This window comes from Hemitrygon akajei, chromosome 15 (genome assembly GCF_048418815.1).
Source record: "Hemitrygon akajei chromosome 15, sHemAka1.3, whole genome shotgun sequence".
Classification (NCBI taxonomy): domain Eukaryota; kingdom Metazoa; phylum Chordata; class Chondrichthyes; order Myliobatiformes; family Dasyatidae; genus Hemitrygon; species Hemitrygon akajei.
In genome coordinates, this window is record NC_133138.1 from 4,343,219 (window position 1) to 4,364,209 (window position 20,991).

The 20,991-nt window shown below is 42.9% G+C and overlaps 1 protein-coding gene across 1 annotated transcript in view; it reads left to right on the forward strand.

Moving 5' to 3' along the window:
• Positions 1–20,991, forward strand: part of mgat4b (alpha-1,3-mannosyl-glycoprotein 4-beta-N-acetylglucosaminyltransferase B) — a 275,855-nt gene that overhangs the window by 98,485 nt on the left and 156,379 nt on the right. The window contains exon 3 of the mRNA XM_073067080.1: positions 5,293–5,436. Within this exon, the coding sequence (XP_072923181.1) occupies positions 5,293–5,436 (144 nt within the window). The remainder of the gene's footprint in view (positions 1–5,292; positions 5,437–20,991) is intronic.

Sequence of the window (20,991 nt, forward strand, 5' to 3'; positions counted from 1 at the left end):
GGGAGGGAAAGGTTAGATTGATCTTATAGTAGACAAAAAGGCCGGTATGATATTGTGAGCAGGAGGGCCTGTAATGTGCTATGATGGTCTATGTTCTAAAAATGATTTACCTAACATTGAGATTGAACAGGATAAAATGAGTTTTATTTAATGAACGGGATACCCTAAGATTCCTACACATTTCACATGAACAATATTTCATTGACTTTTTTTGCTGAAAGTAATTTTGTAAAAATAATTCTCATTTGTTCATTATAAATCAGCCTGAAGTCTCTGTTTGCCAATCAGTATCTTTACATAAGGCTGTGGAGGCCAAGTTGTTGGTTATACTTAAAGTGGAGGTTGATAGATCCTTGATTAGTCAGTGAGTCAAAGGTTACGTGGAGAAGGCAGGAGAATGGGGTTGAGAGGGGTAATAAATCAGCCAAGGTGGAATGGCAGAGCCGACTTGATGGTCTAATTCTGCTCCTATGCCCGATAGTCTTGTCAGGAGCTGGAAAATCCAGGAGATGATTTAGAATCTCTTGTTATCTTGGGCAGATGTGTTTGAAGTAAGTGTCAGTTGGTACCTGGCTAGAGAACTTTACTTTTAAATCTTTGACCTGAATATATTCCCATTTGTTTGAAGTAGCTACTTTTAGTCTATGTGATATTTCCATTTTATCTATCATAAAGTCAATCTAATTGTGAAGCATTTTGACATACTGACGGCTAATTTGGTTGCGGCTCAAGAGTTCTAATCTCATACTCAACAGGGAATTTGCTGGACGAGGCTTTAATTACGACTTCCTTTTTGTTTGTAGCTACTTCTCATTTAATATTTCAAGAATCAGCTTTATATCACTGATTTGTATGTCCTGAAATTTGTTGTTCTGTGCCAGCAAATAAAATTTTTGCTACAAATTATAAAATAAGTAAATAGTGCAAAAAGCAGGAAAAATGAGGTTCATTGTCCATTAAGAAATCTGATATGAAATTGAAAATGGAAAGAGAAACTCCAATTGAGATTGAAAGGGCGCATAGATCTTTAAGGTCAAGACCTCGAGCTGATCAAAACCCACGATCAATTTTGATAAAATGCTTACGATACCAAGACAAAGAAAAGATCCTGAAGGCCGCTGCCCAATGTGCCAAAAATAGAAACGGGCCACTGATGATAGCAGGGAAACCAGTTCTATTTTATCCTGATATAAGTTACAACTTGTTGAAGAGAAAGAAGGAATTTAACCCAGTGAAAAAAGCCTTATGGGAAAAGGGTTATAAATTTACAATGCGTCATCCAGCAACACTGATAATTTTTTTGGAGGAGGGAAATTTTTTTTCTTCCGATTATCGAAAAGCGGAGGAGTTTGTACAAGAACTTCCATCTATTCGCTAATTACACATAGAGGCTTCCAAACGTAATGGATTAAAGATGAAGATTGACCCAAGGAACAGAAGGAATGGACATTTATGGATATTATAGAAGAGAAAAGCAAAATTTTAGAAATACTAAATGAGAATAGTATTTTTTTTCTCTTATACATATACTTTTCTATGTTGCGGGGGGGCTGGGAGGCTGTGGATCGGTTACTGTGGGATTCACGTGTGTAATCATGGCGGTTGCCATGACCCGTACAGCAGAGGGGGGTAATGTTGTGATTTTTCTCCACAACATTAGTAGGGGGGGTATTTTGGTTTTTTTTTCTTTATATTTTAATTTTTTTCTATCTTTTTGCCTGGATGATTGGTGAAGACACACATAGCAACATGGAGATTTTTATAAAGATTTCCCAGGATACCACGAAAGTGGAAAGATTAGGTATTATTATAGATTGGAGTAATATAATAATAAAAAATAATGACTAATCTACTAAATTTTTTAAGTTTTAATGTTAATGGACTTAATGGGCCAGTAAAAAGAAAAAAGGATTTTAACATATATTAAAAAAATGAGAACTCCGTGGGGCATGTGGGGATCTTCCAACATCCAGGCATTCCCTTTTATTTTCTTTCTTATTTCTTTAATAGGGATGTTAGGGGGGAGGGGTTAAGGGGAGGGGGGCTGGGTAACACTTTTTTTTATACACATTTATTCTGTAACTATTTGAAAACAATAAAAAAATATATAAAAAAAAAAAGAAATCTGATATGGAGGGGAAGAAGCTGCTCCTAATGTTGAGTGTTCCTGTGTCTCCACCCCAAAGGTGGTAACGGGAAGAGGGAACGTCCCAGATAACGGGAAAAGGAAATGTCCTGGACAGTGATGATGGGAAGGGGGAACGTCCTGGACGGTGTTGACGGGAATGGGGAACTTCCCAGACGGTGGGAAAGGGGACCTTCCCAGACGGTGGGAATGGGGATCGTCCCGGATGATGGTGATAGATACGGGGAACGTCCCGGACGGTGGCGACGGGAAGTGGGAATGTCCCGGACAGTGGGAATGGGGAGCGTCCCGGATGGTGGCGACAGGAATGGGGAGCGTCTCGGACGGTGGCGACAGGAATGGGGAGCGTCCCAGACGGTGGCGACAGGAATGGAGAATGTCCCGGACGGTGGCAATGGGGAGGGGTAACACCCCGGACTGTGGCGACAGGAATGGGGAGTGTCCCAGACGGTGGCAACAGGAATGGGGAGCGTCCCGGATGGTGGCGACGGGGAGGGGGAGCGTCCCAGACGGTGGCGGTGGGGAGGGGGAGCGTCCTGGACGGTGGTGTCGGGAATGGGGAACGTCCTAGACGGTGGCAATGGGGAGGGGTAACATCCCAGACGGTGGCGACAGGAATGGGGAGCGTCCCGGATGGTGGCGACGGGGAGGGGGAGCGTCCCGGACGGTGGCAGTGGGGAGTGGGAGCGTCCCGGACGGTGGTGACGGGAATGGGGAACGTCCTGGATAGTGGTGATGGGAATGGGGAAGAGGGCATGTCCCAGATCGGGACGGTTCTTCATCTTGAAACATCACTTCTTATAGATGTCCTTGATGATAGGGTGAGCTGTAATTGCGATGGAACAGGCAACGTGCACCACTCTTCGTGGCCTCTGCATTTTTGTATATTGGACTTCCCTTATCAGGCTGTGATGCCCCCAGTCAGAATGTGTGAACTTTCCACCTGTAGACTATTTGATGATGCTTTTAAATCAGATGGTTTTTTTATTCAAGTCTTATTCCTAATACCTGAGCTTGTGGACTGGGTAGATAGTTGGAACTTTCAAGTTTTTACTAACTTATTCTAGGTGTAAATAATATTTTCAATGTCTCCCCTTGTATGATGAGGATGTTGAAAACCCTTAGACCATAAGACATAGGAGCAGAGATTACATCGAGCCAGAGATTACAGATCCGCTGTCCAGAGGTCAGAGGGGCAATGTCTGTGAGCCTAGGCCAGGTACTGGAGGTTGGAGGCTAAGGCGAAAAGTTAGGAGGGATAGCACTGAAAAATATTGAAAGGCCTAGATAGAGTGGATGTGGAGAGGATGTTTCCTGTAGTGGGGGAGTCTAGGACCAGAGGGCACATCCGCAAAATATGGCATAAGACCTCAGTTTCAAATACGTGTCACTGTAAAGAATTTCACCGGAAATACAGTCCACAAGATAGACTGTTGTTTAAATTTCATCACTCAAAGTTAAAGAACAGCATCACAGGCCTAGAGCATCAGATATACAGCTTGTTTTAGAAGGAAAAACAAGTTAAGTGCAAAGTGCAAATGTTGAGAAATTTTACTGAATAGGGTGTTGCCATTTGGCTGAAGAACCAATTGGTTGAAGGGAAATACACCTGATGGTGTTGCCCAATGGCAGCTGTATGAAGATATAGTGGGGATCTTTGATCTTCTTGAGGTATTGGTGTTGTCTTTTTCAGGCAGTGCCTCCTAGAGATGGAGAAGAATGTGCCTGGGTTGCGTTCACTGCTCTTTGAAGCTTATGTACCTGAGCATTCGAGTTGCTGTACTGGACCATGATGCAACCAGACAGGACACTTCAGTGTGTTCAGTTTGTCAGTGTGTTCAGAATCAGATTTTAGATTCAGCTTCAGATTTATTTACACATATACAGAAATTAAAATGTGTCATTTGCATTAACAGCCAACATACTCAAGGATGTGCAGGTGACCACACAACCTAGTGCCAACATAGCACATCCACAATGTTCAGCAGAACAACACAAGGAGCAGCAACAACAAAACAGGACAAGACAACAGCAGCAAAGCAAGCCCCTTTTCTACTCACTCACAGACAGACAGGCTTCTAACCCCAGGGCGGGCTGCCTCTGGGCTTCCAATCCTTGGCTGTGGACCTCCAACTTCCAGTCCCTGGCCTGAAATTATAGACTTCAGTTCTTTGGCCTCTGGACAAGCTGACCTAAGGACTTTGACCTTTGTACTCGCAAACTTTGGTCTTTGATCTTCAGGTTTCTACCTCCAGACTCACTGAGCTGTCAACTTAGACCTTAGTCTTTGCCCTCTGGACTTCACCGTTCTCTGGGTATTGACCTCAGGACTTGCCGAACTCGGGTTTGACCTTGGGCTCAATTTGATGTTGACGACACGCCGAACTTCCTTAACCTCCTAAGAAAGTAAAGACACTGGTGCACTTTCCTCATGATTTGATGGGCCCAGGACAAGTCACTTGATATGTTAGCACTTAGCACCCAGGAATTTAAAGTTGCTGACTCAATGGAGAGTGCCTAGTATCCACTATCTCAAATCAGACTCTTCTCACACATTACTGCCAAGTGTCACTGACTGATTTTGAACAGCTTCTGTTTTCATCTGTCAAGATGTTGGATGGCCTGCTTGTTCTTTGTTGGTGTCAAATTGAATAGTTTTATTTGTTTTCCAATGTTATTATTTAATTCTGTGTTAACTTCCACAGCATTCCAATAAAGCATTTTGTTTGGAGTCATTGTACTCAACCATACAACCTTAAAGTTAGACTCCAGGGTGATGTAATGAAGCAATGCTTCATGCACAAAGGAACTTAATTGTACCAGCCTCAAAAAAAGCTGAGGATCAGCTGGACGTTTTAAAAACTGATAGGTATCTTTGGGTAAGAGTTAAAGAGCTGGGAGGGTAAATGGCATCAACGTACAGATCTGCCATTTAATTTCTGCTCATTACACCACTGGCGTTTAGGGCCGCAATGAAGGTCCTCCATCTATTGCTGTTCTTGGTCTTGGCGGTGTTCAGGGCTTCCTTCATTGTGTCAGTAGCTTCCTCTTGTTTTTCACTACTGTCAGCCATGCAAGTCCTGGGTGGAGACCTGCATTGCCTTCTGTGTTTATTTATTTCACTTGTGTCCTTCTGTTTGTTTCAGATGAAACTAAGCTAAAACTCTGGAACATCACCGTCAGTAAGAATGTACTACAGCTACCAAGCATCTTCCACCACCTCCCACATCTGTTATCCAGAGAGAACACTCTCCAGCCTTCCGTCTACATGGGGCAGAGGAGAACTGGAGGTGAGAGATAAAAAATTAAAGATAAAGATTCACTCTTTTGTCACATGTTGTTTGAAAGATATGGTGAAATGTGCCATTTGCATTTTGTTAAATCAGCAAGGATTATGCTGGGAGCATCTCGCAAGTGCCAATATATCAGAAGAGTGAAGAGTGCCCTTCTTCACTCCAGGGAAAACAAGCTTTGCTTGTCAACTCTCCCTCCCCACCCCCCGTAATGCAAATCCAGACAACATCTCTCCAATGCATCCACAGTATGGTGAAAAAAAATGCACAAAAAGAAGATTTAAAGCTAAAGATTAGCTCTATTTGTCACGTGAAGAGATGAGGTCCTGAAGTTTGAGTTTCGGGAAATAAGCAGAAGACTGAAGAACAGGACCTCAAGGGTGGCGTTCTCAGGATTGCTGCCAGTGCTACGTGATAGCAATGGTAAGAATTGGAGGAGATGGCAGTTGAATGTGTGGCTGAGGAGTTGGTGCAGGGGGCAGGGTTTTAGATTTCTGGATCATTGGGATCTCTTCTGGGGAAGGTGGGACCTGTACTGATTTGATGGGTTGCACCTGAACTTGAAGCCTGCGAGCATGGTTCGGGAGGGTTTAAACTAATTTGCAAGGGGGATGGGACCCGGAGCAATAGAGCAGTGAAAGAAGTGCATGGGATAAAGCCAGATCTAACATACAGAGAGGCTTTGAGGAAAGAGAAGCAGAAGAAAGAGTGTAAAGGTAGTAAGGTCTAAAGTGTGTGTACTTCGATGCAAGAAGAATCAGGAACAAAAGTGATAAACTGAGAGCTTGGATACATACATGGAATTATGATGTAGTGGCCATTACAGAGACTTGGCAGGCACCAGGGCAGGAATGGATTCTCAATATTCCTGGTTTTCTGTGCTTTAAACGGGATAAAGAGGGGTGTCATTACTGGTCAGGGATACTATTACAGCCACAGAAAGGGTGGGTAATGTAGCAGGACTCTTTTGAGTCAGTATGGGTAGAAGTCAGGAACAGGAAGGGAGCAGTTACTCTATTGGGAGCATTCTATAAGACCCCTGGTAGCAGCAGAGATACCGAGGAGCAGATTGGGAGGCAGATTTTGGAAAGGTGCAAAAATAACAGGGTTGTTATCATGGGTGACTTTAACTTCCCTAATATTGATTGGCATCTGATTAGTTCCAATGAGTGAGCAGCTTCAAGTTCCTCAGTGTCAAGATCTCTGAGGATCTAACCTGGTCCCAACATATCAATGCAGTTATAAAGAAGGCAAAACAGCGGCTATACTTTATCAGGAGTTTGAAGAGATTTGGTGTGTCAATAAATACACTCAAAAACTTCTATAGATGTACCGTGGAGAGCAGTCTGACAGGCTGCATCACTGTCTGGTGTGGGGGAGGGGGGCTACTGCACAGGACCAAAATGAGCTGCAGAGGGTTGTAAAATTAGTCAGCTCCATCTTGGGTACTAGCCTACAAAGTACCCAGGACATCTTTAGGGAGCAGTGTCTCAGAAAGGCAGCGTCCATTATTAAGGGCCTCCAGCACCCAGGACATGTCCTTTTCTCACTGTTACCATCAGGTAGGAGGTACAGAAGCCTGAAGGCACACACACACAGCATTTCAAGAACAGCTTCTACCCCTCTGCCATCCAATTCCTAAATGGACATTGAACCCTTGGACACTACCTCACTTTTAAAATATATATTATTTCTGTTTTTGCACGATTTTTAATCTCTTCAGTATACTGTAATTTATTTATTTATTATTGTTATTTTGATTTTTTTTTTCTTCTATATTATGTATTGCATTGAACTGCTGCTGCTAAGTTAACAAATTTCATGTCACATGCCGGTGATAATAAACCTGATTCTGATTCTTCCAGCATTTTGTGTGTGTTGCTTGGATTTCCAGCATCTGCAGATTTTCTCTTGTTTGTGATTTGATTATTATTGATGTGGTTTTGGGGTACTTGGAGACACATGATAAAATAGACTGTAGTCAGCATGGTTTCCTCAAGGAAAAATCCTGCCTTACATATCTGTTGGAATTCTTTGAAGTAATAACAAGCAGGATAGGCAAAGGAAAATCAATTGATGTGTACTTGGATTTTCAGAAGGCCTTTGAAAGGTGCCACACAAGGCTCCTTAACAAGCTATGAGCCCATGGTATTACAGGAGAAATTCTAGCATGGTAAAGCAGTGGCTGATTGGCAGGAGGCAAACAGAGGGAATTAAGGGAGCCTTTTCTGATTGGCTGCCAGTAACAAGTGGTGTTTCACAGGGGTTTGTGTTTGGCCTGATTCTTTTTAAGTTATATATCAATGATTTGATTGATAGAATTGACAGCTTTGTTGCAAAGTTTGCAGACGGTATGAAGATAGTTGGAGGGGCCGCAGAAGGACTTAGACGGATTCGGAGAATGGGGAAAGAAATGGCAGATGGAATAGTGTTGGAAAGAGTATGGTCGAAGAAGTGAAAAAGTTTACTATTTTGTAAATGGAGAGAAAGTACATAAAAACTGAGGTGCAAAGGGATTTGGGAGTCCTTGTGCAGGATTCCCTAAAGGTTCATTTGCAGGTTGAGTCTATGGTGAGGAAGGCAAATGTAATGTTAGCATTCATTTCAAGACAACTAGAATATAAAAGAAAGGATGTTATGTTAGGTCTTTATAAAGCACTGGTGAGGCCTCAGTTAGAGTATTGTGAGCTGTTTTGGGCCCCTTAGAAAGGATGTGGTGAAACTAGAGGGTTCAAAGGAGGTTCACAGAAACGATTCCAGGATTGAGTGCAAACACGAGAAAATCTGCAGATGCTGGAAATTCAAGCAACACACACAAAATGCTGGTGGAACACAGCAGGCCAGGCAGCATCTAGGGAGAAGCACTGTTGATGTTTCGGGCCGAGGATTGAATGGCTTGTCATATGAAGAGCATTTGATGGTTCTGGGCCTGTATTCACTGGAATTCAGAAGAATGAGGGGTGACCTCATTGAAACTTATGGAATGGCAAAAGTCTTTGATAGAGAGAATATTTCCTTTGGTGGGAGAGACTAAGGCCATGACATAGCCTCAGAATAGAAGGACTTCCTTTTAGAATAGAGATGAGGAGGAATTCCTTTAGCCAGTGAGTGGTGAATCTGTAGAATTCTTTGCCATAGGTGGGTGTGGAGGCCAGGTCGTTACGTGTATTTAAGGCAGACATTGATAGATTCTTGCTTTGTCAGGGTTTAAAGGAGTATGAGAAGAAGGCAGGAGATTTGCGCTGAGAGGAAAATTGGAGCAGACTTGATGGGCCAAATTGCCTAATTCTGCTCCTATATCTTATGGTCTTAAGGTTTAATTACAGATATAAGCTGAAAAATGGCAGATGGAGTTTAGTCTGGGCAACTCTGACGTGTTTCACTTTGGGATGTTAAATGTTAAGGGAAAGTATTCAGTTGATGATGGGACTCTTAACAGCATTCATGCACAGAGTCATATTAGGGCATGCATCCCTGAAAGTAAATCAGTATCAGGTTTAATATCTCCGGCATATGTCATGAAATTTGTTGCTTTGTGGTAGCAGCACATTGCTATACATAATAATAAAAACTATAACTTAAATAAGAAATATATATTTAAAAAAATTAAATAAGTAGTACAAAATGAGAGCCAAAAAATAGTGAGGTAGTGTTCATGGGTTCATTGTCCTTTCAAAAATCTGATAGTGGAGGGGAAGAGCTGTTCCTAAAATATTGACTGTGTGTCTTCAGGATTGTGTATCTCCTTCCTAATAGTAGCAATGAGAAGAGGGCATCTCCTTAATGGTGAGAGTCTTTGATGACAGAGTCTTTTGAAGATGTCCTCAATACTTAGGAGCCTCGTGCCCATTGGTATATTTAAAGTAGAGGTTAATAGGTTCTTGATTAGTAAGGGCGTCAACTGTTGTGGGGAGAAGGCAGGGGAATGGTGTTGCGGGGTAATAAATTGGCTATGATGGAATAGTGGAGCCGGCAATATGGGATGAATGAGCTAATTCTGTACTTATGTCTTTTAGAACTATGAGAGGCATAGATAAAGTAGATGGTCATGATCTTTATCCCCAGGATAGAAATGTCAAGTACTTAATGGCATGCGTTTAACGCAAGAGGGAGATAGTTTAGAGTTCAAAGTAAATTTATTATCAAAGTACTACCCTGAGATTTACTTTCTTGTGGGCATTCACAGCAAATACAAAGAAACACCATAGAATCAATGAAAAACTGCACACACCAAGGTGGACAAGCAACCACTGTGCAAAAGACTTGAAACTGTACACTGGACAACAAAGACTTTACTTCCTGAGTACTTTTGGCTGTATCTCATGGATTTTGTGCTGCTGATTATGAAAATCACCATGAAACTTTCCTATCACACCATTTATTTTTTGAAATTGCCCACAATGCAAGCTGAAAACTTTTCTGTCTTGTTCATGTATTGGCAGGACAGGTTTTAGAAAGGCTATAAAAGAATCATGCACACAGCTCTATGCATTGCATTTACATGTATCTTGGTTTGTGATTACGTTGATGAGCATGCTCTACATGTATTGCCTATTGTCTGTACTCATTATAATAAAGTATAATGTATTATACATTATAATAAAGTATAATGTAATAAAGTATTTTCAGGAGTATTTGTAGTAGCAAATTGTTTCACCAATGTTGCAACAGGAAATATATTTGATATCTCAAAGACAGAGCGTGCCTCCTCTTATTAAGAAAGCCTATGAGCTCTACTTTGGGTGTAAAATTGGTGACCAAGACGAAGTCTGGGCTCTTCACATTTGTTGGGCATTGTTGACCGTGTTTGGCTCAGAGGTACTTGAAGTCAATGCTGTTCACTGTCCTGATGATATGATGAGAGCAGAAGGATCATGTAACAGCAGATATGGAGGTGCTGTAGTGGTATAGTGAACTTTGCTGAGGCCCAGCGCCAACTCTCAGACAACCCCTCTTACTTGCCTCTCAAACAGGACTCCACTAAGAAACACCAGACCATTGGCTCCCACACCATCACCAACCTTATTGACTCTGGGGATCTCCCATCCTCTGCCAGCAACCTCATAGTTCCCACACCCTGCACCTCCTGTTTCTACCTCCTGCCCAAAATCCACTAACCTGCTTGTCCAAGTAGACCCATTGTTTCAGCTTGTTCCTGCCCCACTGAACTTGTATCTGCGTACCTCGACGCAGTTTAATCCTCCCTGATTCAGTCCCTTCCCACCTACATCCGTGACACATCACACACACTTGATTTTTTCAAGGATTTCCCTGGCCCCCATCATCTTATTTTTATTATAGATGTCCAGTTCCTAAACATCTCTATCTCCCACCAGGAAGGCCTCAAAGCTCTCTGTTTCTTTCTGGACACCAGACCCAAACAGTTCCCCTCCACCACCACTTTCCTCTACCTAGTGGAACTTGTCCTCACTCTAAGTAATTTCTCCTTTGGGTCCTCCTACTTCCTTCAAACAAAAGGGATAGTCTAGGGCAATCACATGGGTCCGAGCTATGCCTCTTTGTATGTGGAACAATCTATGTTGCAAGCCTATACTGGTGACTGTCCCACACTTTTCCTATGCTACATCGATGATTGCAGTGGTACTGCTTCCTGCACCCTTGCGGAACTCATTGATTTCATCCACTTTGCCTCCAACTTCCACCGTGCCCTCAAGTTCACCTGGTCCATTTCTGACATTTCCCTTCCTTTTCTCAATCACACTGTCTCCATCTCCGGAGACAGCTTATCCACTGATGTCTATTATAAACCAACGGCTTCTCACAGCTATCTGGACTATACATCTTCCCACCCTGCTAATTGTAAAAATACCATCTCCTTCTCTAAATTCCTCCGTCTCAGCCATATCTGCCCTCAGGATGAAGCTTTTCATTCTAGAACAAAGGAGATGTCCTTTTTTAAAAAAAATATTTTTTTATTTTTTTTCCTACAAACAAACAACAACAAAAAATACAGCACATCCACAAAAACCACGACCATAACAAAATCAAATTAAATATCGAGCAGCAAAAGGGAGAATAATATAAAGGGAAAAGTAAACATACACAGCAGAGGTGCACCGCACCAAAAGAACCTCAGTCCTCACCCTGTAAGAAAGTTCAATACAGGGCCCCATACCCTTTCAAAGATGTCCCCTCTGTCCTCATTACATAGTCTCAGTCTCTCCAAATGTAAAGTGTTTGCCAGTTCCCTCAGCCTCAGATCATACGTAGGCACAGAGTCCATTTTCCACATTTGCAGGATTAACTTCTTAACAATCACCATTCCAAACAATACAGCCATTTTTTCATACTTATTGGCTGAAGATAGGGAGCTTGGTGCTCCAAGGATGGCAGTGAGTGGGTCTGGTTCCCACTGCTTCTCATAAGCCTCAGAGAAACAGTGAAAGATACTTTTCCAGTATGCATAAAGCTTACAACATGACCAGAATGAATGACAAGTTACTGTTCTCAGATTTACATCTATTACAAACTGGTGAAACATCAGGATAGAAGCTGTGCAACTTTTCTTTGGAATAATGGAGTCTGTGTATTGTTTTAAACTGTATGAGTCTGTGTCTGACGTTGACCGAACAATCATGTGTACTCTTTAAACACTCATCCCATACCTCCTCTGTCAGTTCTATACCCAGTTCATCCACCCACGCCTGTTTAAGACCTGCAGTATTCACCCGAGCTCCATTATGTAGGATCTGATAAAAATAGGATATGGCACTACGAGTAACCGGATCAAATTTATTTATTGCCTCCAGGGACTCATGTTTGTCTAAAACTTCGAAATTAGGTATACATTTCTTAACATAATCTCGAATTTGTAAATATCTAAAAAAAATCTAGATGCAGGGATATTGTAGACTGCTTGTAACTGTGCAAATGAGGCAAAGTTTCCATTAATATATAGGTCACCTACACTACAGATGCCACTCTGTTTTCAGGACGAAAAAACAGTATCATTCAGGCCAGGCAAAAAGGAATGATTGTCACAAATCGGAGTGTCAATATAAGTTTTTGGGGCCTTAATGTGTAGTTGAATCTGCTTCCAAATTCTTATAGTGCTGCCAACCACAAAGCTGTTACTAAAATGTGACTTATTAACTGCAGTGGGGCTATTAAGGAGCGCTGGTAAGGAAGTCTTCTTACAAAGCACTCGCTCTATGAGTAACCATGCTGGGCACGAGTCTGAGGTAGATGGTGGGCCTTTTTCCCACCATGCAAGAATAGATAGGTGGGCAGCCCAGTAATACATTTTAACGTCCAGTAGGGCAAAACTTCTTGCTTCCTTGGACTTTGACAAGTGTTTTTCAGTAAGTCTAATGGCTTTATAATTCCAAATGAAGGGTATAATAATTGAATCCAATTGCTTAAAATATGACAGAGGAATAAAACATGGAATTGACTGGAAAAGATGAAGAAATCGTGGCAGTATAATCATCTTGATTGCGTTAACGCTCCCCACCAAAGAAATTGGAAGGGTTTTCCAAAAGTCAATATTGTGTTTAACCTGTTCAACTTTGTTTCGCCAATTCACTTGCAAAAGGTCATCTGGTTTTTTTTGTAATAGACACACCTAGATAGGAAAAATTATCCTAAGTTATTTTAAAGGGAATAGACTGTAAATACTCTGTATTAATCACTACAGTGACTGGCATTAGATCACTCTTATCCCAATTAGCAGAGAAACCTGAGAAACTACCAAAATTATTAGTTTGAGTCAGAAGGGCGGGTATTGATGTTTGTGGGCTGGAGATATATAAAAGGACATCGTCAGCATATAACGAAAGGTGATATTTATGTCCATGCATATCAATGGGAGATATCAAAGGGTCCTGTCTGATGCTAACAGCCAGTGGCTCAATGATAACTGCAAACAAAAACGGAGAAAGAGGGCAGCCTTGACGAGTCCCACGATGAATTGCAAAAGGGAAAGAAATATTCTGATTAGTGATAATAGAAGCAGATGGGTGTGAATAAATTATCTCAATCCATTTAATGGAAGATGGTCCAAATCCAAATTTCTTAAGTGCAAATATTATATATGGCCATTCCACTTGGTCAAACGCATGTTGCGCATCTAATGAAATGACTACAGTCTCTTTGCATGTTTTGTATATAAAATATTGAAAAGACGATGCAAATTAAAATGCATATATCTACCTGGCATAAAGCCAGTTTGATCTGGATGAATAATAGAACAAATGCATTTTTTTAACTTATTGGCCAGGACTTTCTCGAGAATTTTGGTTTCAATGGGCAGCAGTGAAATGGGACGGTATGATGAAACCATCTCAAGGTCATGGCCTAGTTTTGGAATCAGAGAAACATTGACTTTACATAAAGTAGATGGCAATCTGGAAGCTGTCTTGGAGTGATTCAACATTCGTAAGAGCAGAGGTGACAATTTTGGACCAAATACTTTGAAGAATTCCATGCTAAACCCATCCGGACCTGCTGCCTTATTATTGGGGAGGGAAGAGATGACCTCCTTATATCAGCATCAAGTGTATTTACTGAATCTGTTGAAGTGTGGGCAGATTCAGATTATCAAAAAATGCTTCCATAGCTTCAACGTCCGGACCTCCTTGTGATCGGTAAACATTAGCATAGAACTCCACAAAACACTTACTAATTTTTTCCGGGTCCGTCAATAAAAAGCCATCTTTCGCCTTTATAAGATGTATGGCCCTGGAGGCCTGCATCTGTCTTAACTGACAGGCTAATAACTTATGGGGCTTTTCACCAAGCTCAAAATACCTCTGTCTGACTTGTGTCAGTAGGTTTGAAACACTCTTAGACATAATAGAATTATACTCATACTGTAAGGCAGTAATCTTATTAAGTAATTCTGCTTCCTGGTTTATTTTCTAAGAGGCTTCCAGATTTGCCAACCGATCATCTATTTCAGTTAACCTTTTCTTGAATCTTTTTTCTGCTGTCTCATATGCTATTATGCAACCTCTAATAACTGCCTTCATGGCCTCCCAAAGAGTGGAGTCATCAACATCGCACACATCATTGGTGCTTAAGTATAGATCTATCTTATCTGAAAGATAACAGCAAAAATCCTTATCCTTTAGCAAAGCATTATTTAACCGCCAACTACATTCACCTCTTTTGTGGTTCAGTTTGAGTATAAGGGAGATAGGAGTATGATCCGATATAAGTATATTATGGTAAGTGCAACCGACTACTGACGAGACCAATTTCGAATCTAACAGAAACTAATCAATCCTAGAGTAGGATTTATGTACTGCGGAGAAATATGAAAAATCCTTCTTCATGAGATTAAGAAGCCTCCAAATATCCACTATGTTATACAATTGCATGAGATTATTAAGTGTTACGCTATCTTTAAATGAACAAACTTGGGGACGTTTTGGAGGGAGTTTAAGATGCAATTAAAGTCTCCACCTACAATTACGTTAGAGTCAGACAGATTAGGTATCGCCTTAAAGAGGTTCTGAAAAAAAATTGGATCATCAAAGTTGGGCCCGTATACATTTACTAGTGTCAATGGTATAGAATTTAATATTCCACTTACTATTACATATCTGCCCCTCTGGTCAGCGATAGCTTGTGTGTGAACAAACGGTATGGTTTTTTTTTTATTAGGATTGCAACACCTCTAGTTTTTAGTACTAAAATTTGACTGGTAGGCCTGAAATGCCCAGGAGGGACAAAGCACTTAAGCCACTGTTTTCTTAATGTTTTTTTCTTGGAGAAAACAAATATCAGCTTTGAGTGTACGAAGATGTGCATATACCTTCCCTCTCTTCAGTGGACTGTTCATCCCCCGTACATTCCAGCTGACAAATTTAGCTTCACCAATGCTGTGTATATGTGAATTAGATGTCATATCTGCTGCTAAACAAACAAAATGCTGTATGGTCGCGGCATAACATAAACTGTAACTCGAACAAATAGATGTGCTGTAACAACCCCTTGAGAAACACAAAAAACCCTCCCAAAACATAAAAAAAACACACACCAGGAGTAGTACTTCCATACCCCTAAACTAGAGTCAAAGCTATATCCACGGGGCAACATGTGGCCCGGAATAACAAGATAACTACCCATTACTCACTAAACACGGGAGAAACATCTCTTCACAAATACACCATGAAGTAGAAAAATAAACAATAACAATCAGTCCTCACCCACATCTTAGTGTGAGCTTATTTTTCAGTTCCTCATGCACTGAACATAACAAACAGTCTCCAGATGAAGCCGCTATCGATCAACAATGAATCCAGTAACCCAGCGTTAATCCATTTTTAGGTTTATACGGTGTCCGAATGCCAATCTTTAACTTCTCGGCTCAAGAACTCCTCTGCTACGGCTGCAGTGCTGAATATACTGGTGCTATTGTTAACTGTAACCACGAACGTCGCCGGATACCGGAATCCACACCTAATTTTCCTGGCTTTACATTTCTCTTTAATGTGCTGAAAATCTTGACATTTCCTCATGGTAGCCGAGGTTAAATCCGGGTAAATGAACATCGGACGCCCATCATGTAGCAGCGGAGCTCTCTCCCTGAACAACCGTAGCACCAGCTCTTTAACCTGGTAATGGTTTAGCTTTGCAATAATAGCTCTTGGCCTACCATTATTAGCAGGTGCTATGCTCCGGTGGGCATGGCCCACTTTAATCGGCTGATGGAACTGTTCTTCCCCCAGCAACTTCAGAAGCAACGTGGCTACAAAACCCATCGGCTTACTGTTTTCGGCTTTCTCCAGAATCCTGATAATGCGAATGTTTTGACAGCGAGACCGGGCTTCAAAGTCATCCACCTTAGCCTGTAGCTGCATGTTTTGGGATATTAGAATTTCAAGCCACCTCTCCAGCTCTTCGATTCGTCTCTCATATGAGTCGGCAGCATCCTCCATTAAAGAAAAATGCTTACTGACCTCGGTTAGAGCCGCTGTTCAGTTCATGATTGACTTATTGTGTTCTGCATGCCTCCCATCTACCAAACTGTACAGTTTGTTTCCCGCCTCAAGGACTTCTTCGATGGTAGCTGGGACCGGGGCCTTAGCAGCATTGGCTTTAGCTTCTTCTGGGCCTGCTAGCTTCGCGGAGCCCTCGCCAGAATCTTCTTCTGCGCCCTTTTCTTGTTTCTTCCCTTTACCTGGCTTCGTCATTTTGTTCAGCCCGTTACAGCTCACTTCAGTCACTTAAAAAATAGAATTAACTGCTATTTGGGTGAGGTAAAAGGTGAAGGTAGGCGCAGCTCCCAGGACACACGTCTACTCCATACCAAGACCTCACGTGACCCATGTACTTTTTTAAAGAAGAGGCTTCCCTTCTTCCACCATCAAATTTCTGTCTTTCACAACCGCCAAGAAGATTTGATGCAATTCTTTGGTCAGGTTGACAATCTGGGTTTCTGGACTGATTTTAATGGGCTTTTCACTGCTTTGAGATACCAGCATGCCCCATAACAATGATGTCTTTTCATTAATTCTTCAGGGTCAAGCCTGAAAGCTGTGCTGCTACACAATGGCAATGCCCACCCTTCAATACCAATCGACAATGTCCACCCTCCAGTACCGATCGGCAGCATCCACCCATCAGTACCGATCGGCAATGTCCACCCTCCAATACCAATCGACAATGTCTACCCTCCAGTACCGATCGGCAGCATCCACCCTTCAATACCAATCGACAATGTCCACCCATCAGTACCGATCGGCAGCGTCCACCCTCCAGTACCGATCGGCAGCGTCCACCCATCAGTACCGATCAGCAGCGTCCACCCTCCAGTACCGATCGGCAGCATCCACCCTCCAGTACCGATCGGCAGCATCCACCCATCAGTACCGATCGGCAATGTCCACCCTCCAATACCAATCGACAATGTCCACCCTCCAGTACCGATCAGCAGTGTCCACCCTCCAGTACCGATCGGCAGCATCCACCCATCAGTACCGATCGGCAGCATCCACCCATCAGTACCGATCGGCAATGTCCACCCTCCAATACCGATCGGCAATGTCCACCCTCCAATACCGATCGACAATGTCCACCCTCCAGTACTGATCGGCAGCGTCCACCCTCCAGTACCGATCGGCAGCGTCCACCCTCCAGTACCGATCGGCAGCGTCCACCCATCAATACCGACCTTGTACACATAAAAGAAAACCACTGAAATCTGGAGGTCTTGTTGAAATGCGTACAGTACACTAACTACAACTAGAACATCTGTGGTGATCTGAAAGTAGCAGTGCTCCTACCAGGAATGCAGTTCGGATGCACCAAGTACTGTTGTTTCATTTGCGAATGGGACTGCCGTGCTAAAGAATCTCTTTACATTAAAAGAATTGGCCTCTCCTTAAGCAGTTGGTTCAAAGAGTGGCACATAAGCCACTTGTAGACCAAATAAAGATATTTTCGCCTTCTCTTCATATAAAACTGCAGCTTGTGAAATATTTTGTGAAAGCAATGAACAAAGATTTTGATATTTGAGACACGTTTCCCAGAATAACTGATGCCAAGATTAGGGAAGGCATTTTTGTTGGTCCACAAATCAAATAGGTCATCAAAGACAGGCAATTTGAAGAACATCTAGTGGGACCAGAGAAAATCACATGGAAATCACATGGAAGGTACAGAGAAATGTATGCAGTATGCATTCTGAAATGGTTTTTCTTCGTAACCATCCACGAGAAACAGAGGAGTGACCCCAAAGTATGAATGACAGTTAAATGTTAGAACCCCAAAGTCACGCCCAGCTCCCCTCCCTCCCACGCATAAGCAGCAGCAAGCTACAATCCCTCCTCCCCTCACCAGCAAAGAAAAGCATCGGCACCTGCCACTGAGCACTCAAGCGTGAGCAAAGCAACAGTAAAGACACAGCTTTGCAGTACCCCAAAGACTGCTCATTCACCCGGTATTCGGCATACCACAGGCTCTCTCTCCCCCTGATAAGGGAGAAAGAGGTGTCTCCGTTTCACAGCGAGAGGGGAGACATTACAGACAACTTGCTGGTTTATGATGTTAAAAGACCATTGTGTCGCTTTTTCCAAGCTCTGTGCCCTGAGATCTCTGGTCTCTGGGCACACAGTCTTAGATTTTCCATCTCCCACGACACACCGATCTCCTGCCCAGACACCAACCTCTGATTCCCCCATCTTCAGAGCTACAAAGGTGAGTGAAGCTCTTAGGCTGCGCCCTTGGCATGCCGAATAATAACCAGTCGTGAAACCCCAAGGGCGGGTCCCATTCCCGCAAAGAACCATAGTCAGTGTGTAACTCCTGGTCATGGTTTTCAAAAGAACCCTGAAAGGGAAAAATAGATACTCTAAAGATGGAAGTAGAGCTGTTTTCGAAGATGCAAGCAGAGGAGTCGCCGTTAGGGGATACCATTCAAAGATGCTGTTGGAAAATTTTCTTGGCAAATACAGAACACCAAGCTATGTGCAGCTGGTTGACAACATGCTTCAAGCATACAAAACCATGAAGTGCAACCTGTCACTAAAGATTCATTTTCTGCATTCCCATTTAGACTTCTTCCCTGCAAATCTTGGCTCTGTGAGTGAGGAGCATGGCGAAAGGTTCACTGGAACATTGTGATCATGGAGGAATGGTATCAGGGCAACTGGAATCCATCAATACTGGCTGATTATTGTTGGAGACTGAAGTAAGAAGGCTCAGATCCTGAGTATAAATGAAAATCATCAAGAAAACATTTTTTAGCTTAGTTGATCTATTGCAAAGCATCAGCACTCTTATGCAATTTAATACATTATATTCAATAGAAGTTACTTTCTTTTGTCTCCAAATTCCTACATGATACAAATAGCCTGAAATTATATTTTGTTCAGCTTCAAGTGGTCTATCATAATCACAAAAAATTCTGAGAAAGCAACACTTTTGAAAAAATTGCTGTCCAGTGTAAGCAATAAATATTGAGAACATGAGATGAAGAGTTCTTGAAAGTGATTCCATAGGTTGTGGGGCAACACACACAAAATGCTGGTAGAACACAGCAGGCCAGGCAGCATCGATAGGGAGAAGCGCGGTCGACGTTTCGGGCCGAGACCCTTTGTCAGGACTAACCGAAAGGAAAGATAGTAAGAGATTTGAAAGTAGTGGGAAATGCAAAATGATAGGAGAAGACCGGAGGGGGTGGGATGAAGCTAAGAGCTGGAAAGGTGATTGGCAAAAGTGATACAGAGCTGGAGAAGGGAAAGGAACATGGGACGGGAGGCCTCAGGAGAAAGAAAGGAGGGGGGGGGGGGAGCACCAGAGGGAGATGGAGAACAGGCAAACAACTAAATATGTCAGGGATGGGGTAAGAAGTGGAGGAGGGGCATTAACGGAAATTAGATGTTCATGCCATCAGGTTGGAGGCTACCCAGCCGGTATATAAGGTGTTGTTCCTCCAACCTGAGTTTGGATTCATTTTGACAATAGAGGAGGCCATGGATAGACATATCAGAATGGGAATGGGACGTGGAATTAAAATGTGTGGCCACTGGGAGATCCAGCTTTTTCTGGCGGACCGAGTGTAGGTGTTCAGCGAAACGGTCTCCCAGTCTGCGTCGGGTCTCACCAATATATAAAAGGCCACACTGGGAGCACTGGACGCAGTATACCACATCAGCCAACTCACAGGTGAAGTGTCGCTTCACCTGGAAGGACTGTCTGGGGCCCTGAATGATGGTGAGGGAGGAAGTGTAAGGGCAGGTGTAGCACTTGTTCCGTTTACAAGGATAAGTGCCAGGAGGGAGATCGGTGGGAAGGGATGGGGGGGACAAGTGGACAAGGGAGTCACGTAGGGAGCGATCCCTGCGAAAAGCAGAAAGAGGGGGGGGGAGAGAAAAATGTTTTTGGTAGTGGGATCCCATTGGAGGTGGCGGAAGTTACGGAGAATTATACGTTGGACCTGGAGGCTGGTGGGGTAAGGACAAGGGGAACCCTATCCCGAGTGGGGTGGTGGGTGGATGGGGTGAGGGCAGATGTGCAGGCAATGGGAGAGATGCGTTTGAGAGCAGAGTTGATGGTGGACGAAGGGAAGCCCCTTTGTTTAAAAAAGGAAGACATCTCCTTCGTCCTGGAATGAAAAGCCTCATCCTGAGAGCAGATGCGGCGGAGACGGAGGAATTGTGAGAAGGGGATAGCATTTTTGCAAGAGACAGGGTGGGAAGAGGAATAGTCCAGGTAGCTGTGAGAGTCTGTAGGCTTATAGTATATATCAGTAGATTAAAAAAAACATACACAAAATGCTGGTAGAACACAGCAGGCCAGGCAGCATCGATAGGGAGAAGCGCTGTCAACAAAAAAATTCCATATATATTCCATAGGTATAATTCCATAGGTTGTGGGAACAGGTCAGTGTTGGGGTGAATGAAATTATCCCCTTTGGGGTAATTACTGTTCCTGAACCTGGTGATGTGGGTCCTGAGGCTCCTGTACCTCCTTCCTGATGGCAGCAATGAGGAAAGATCATGTCCTGGATGGCGGGGGTCCTGAGGCTCCTGTACTTCATTCCTGAATACTTTAAGACTTTCTAAGGCAAGCTGAGTATAACTG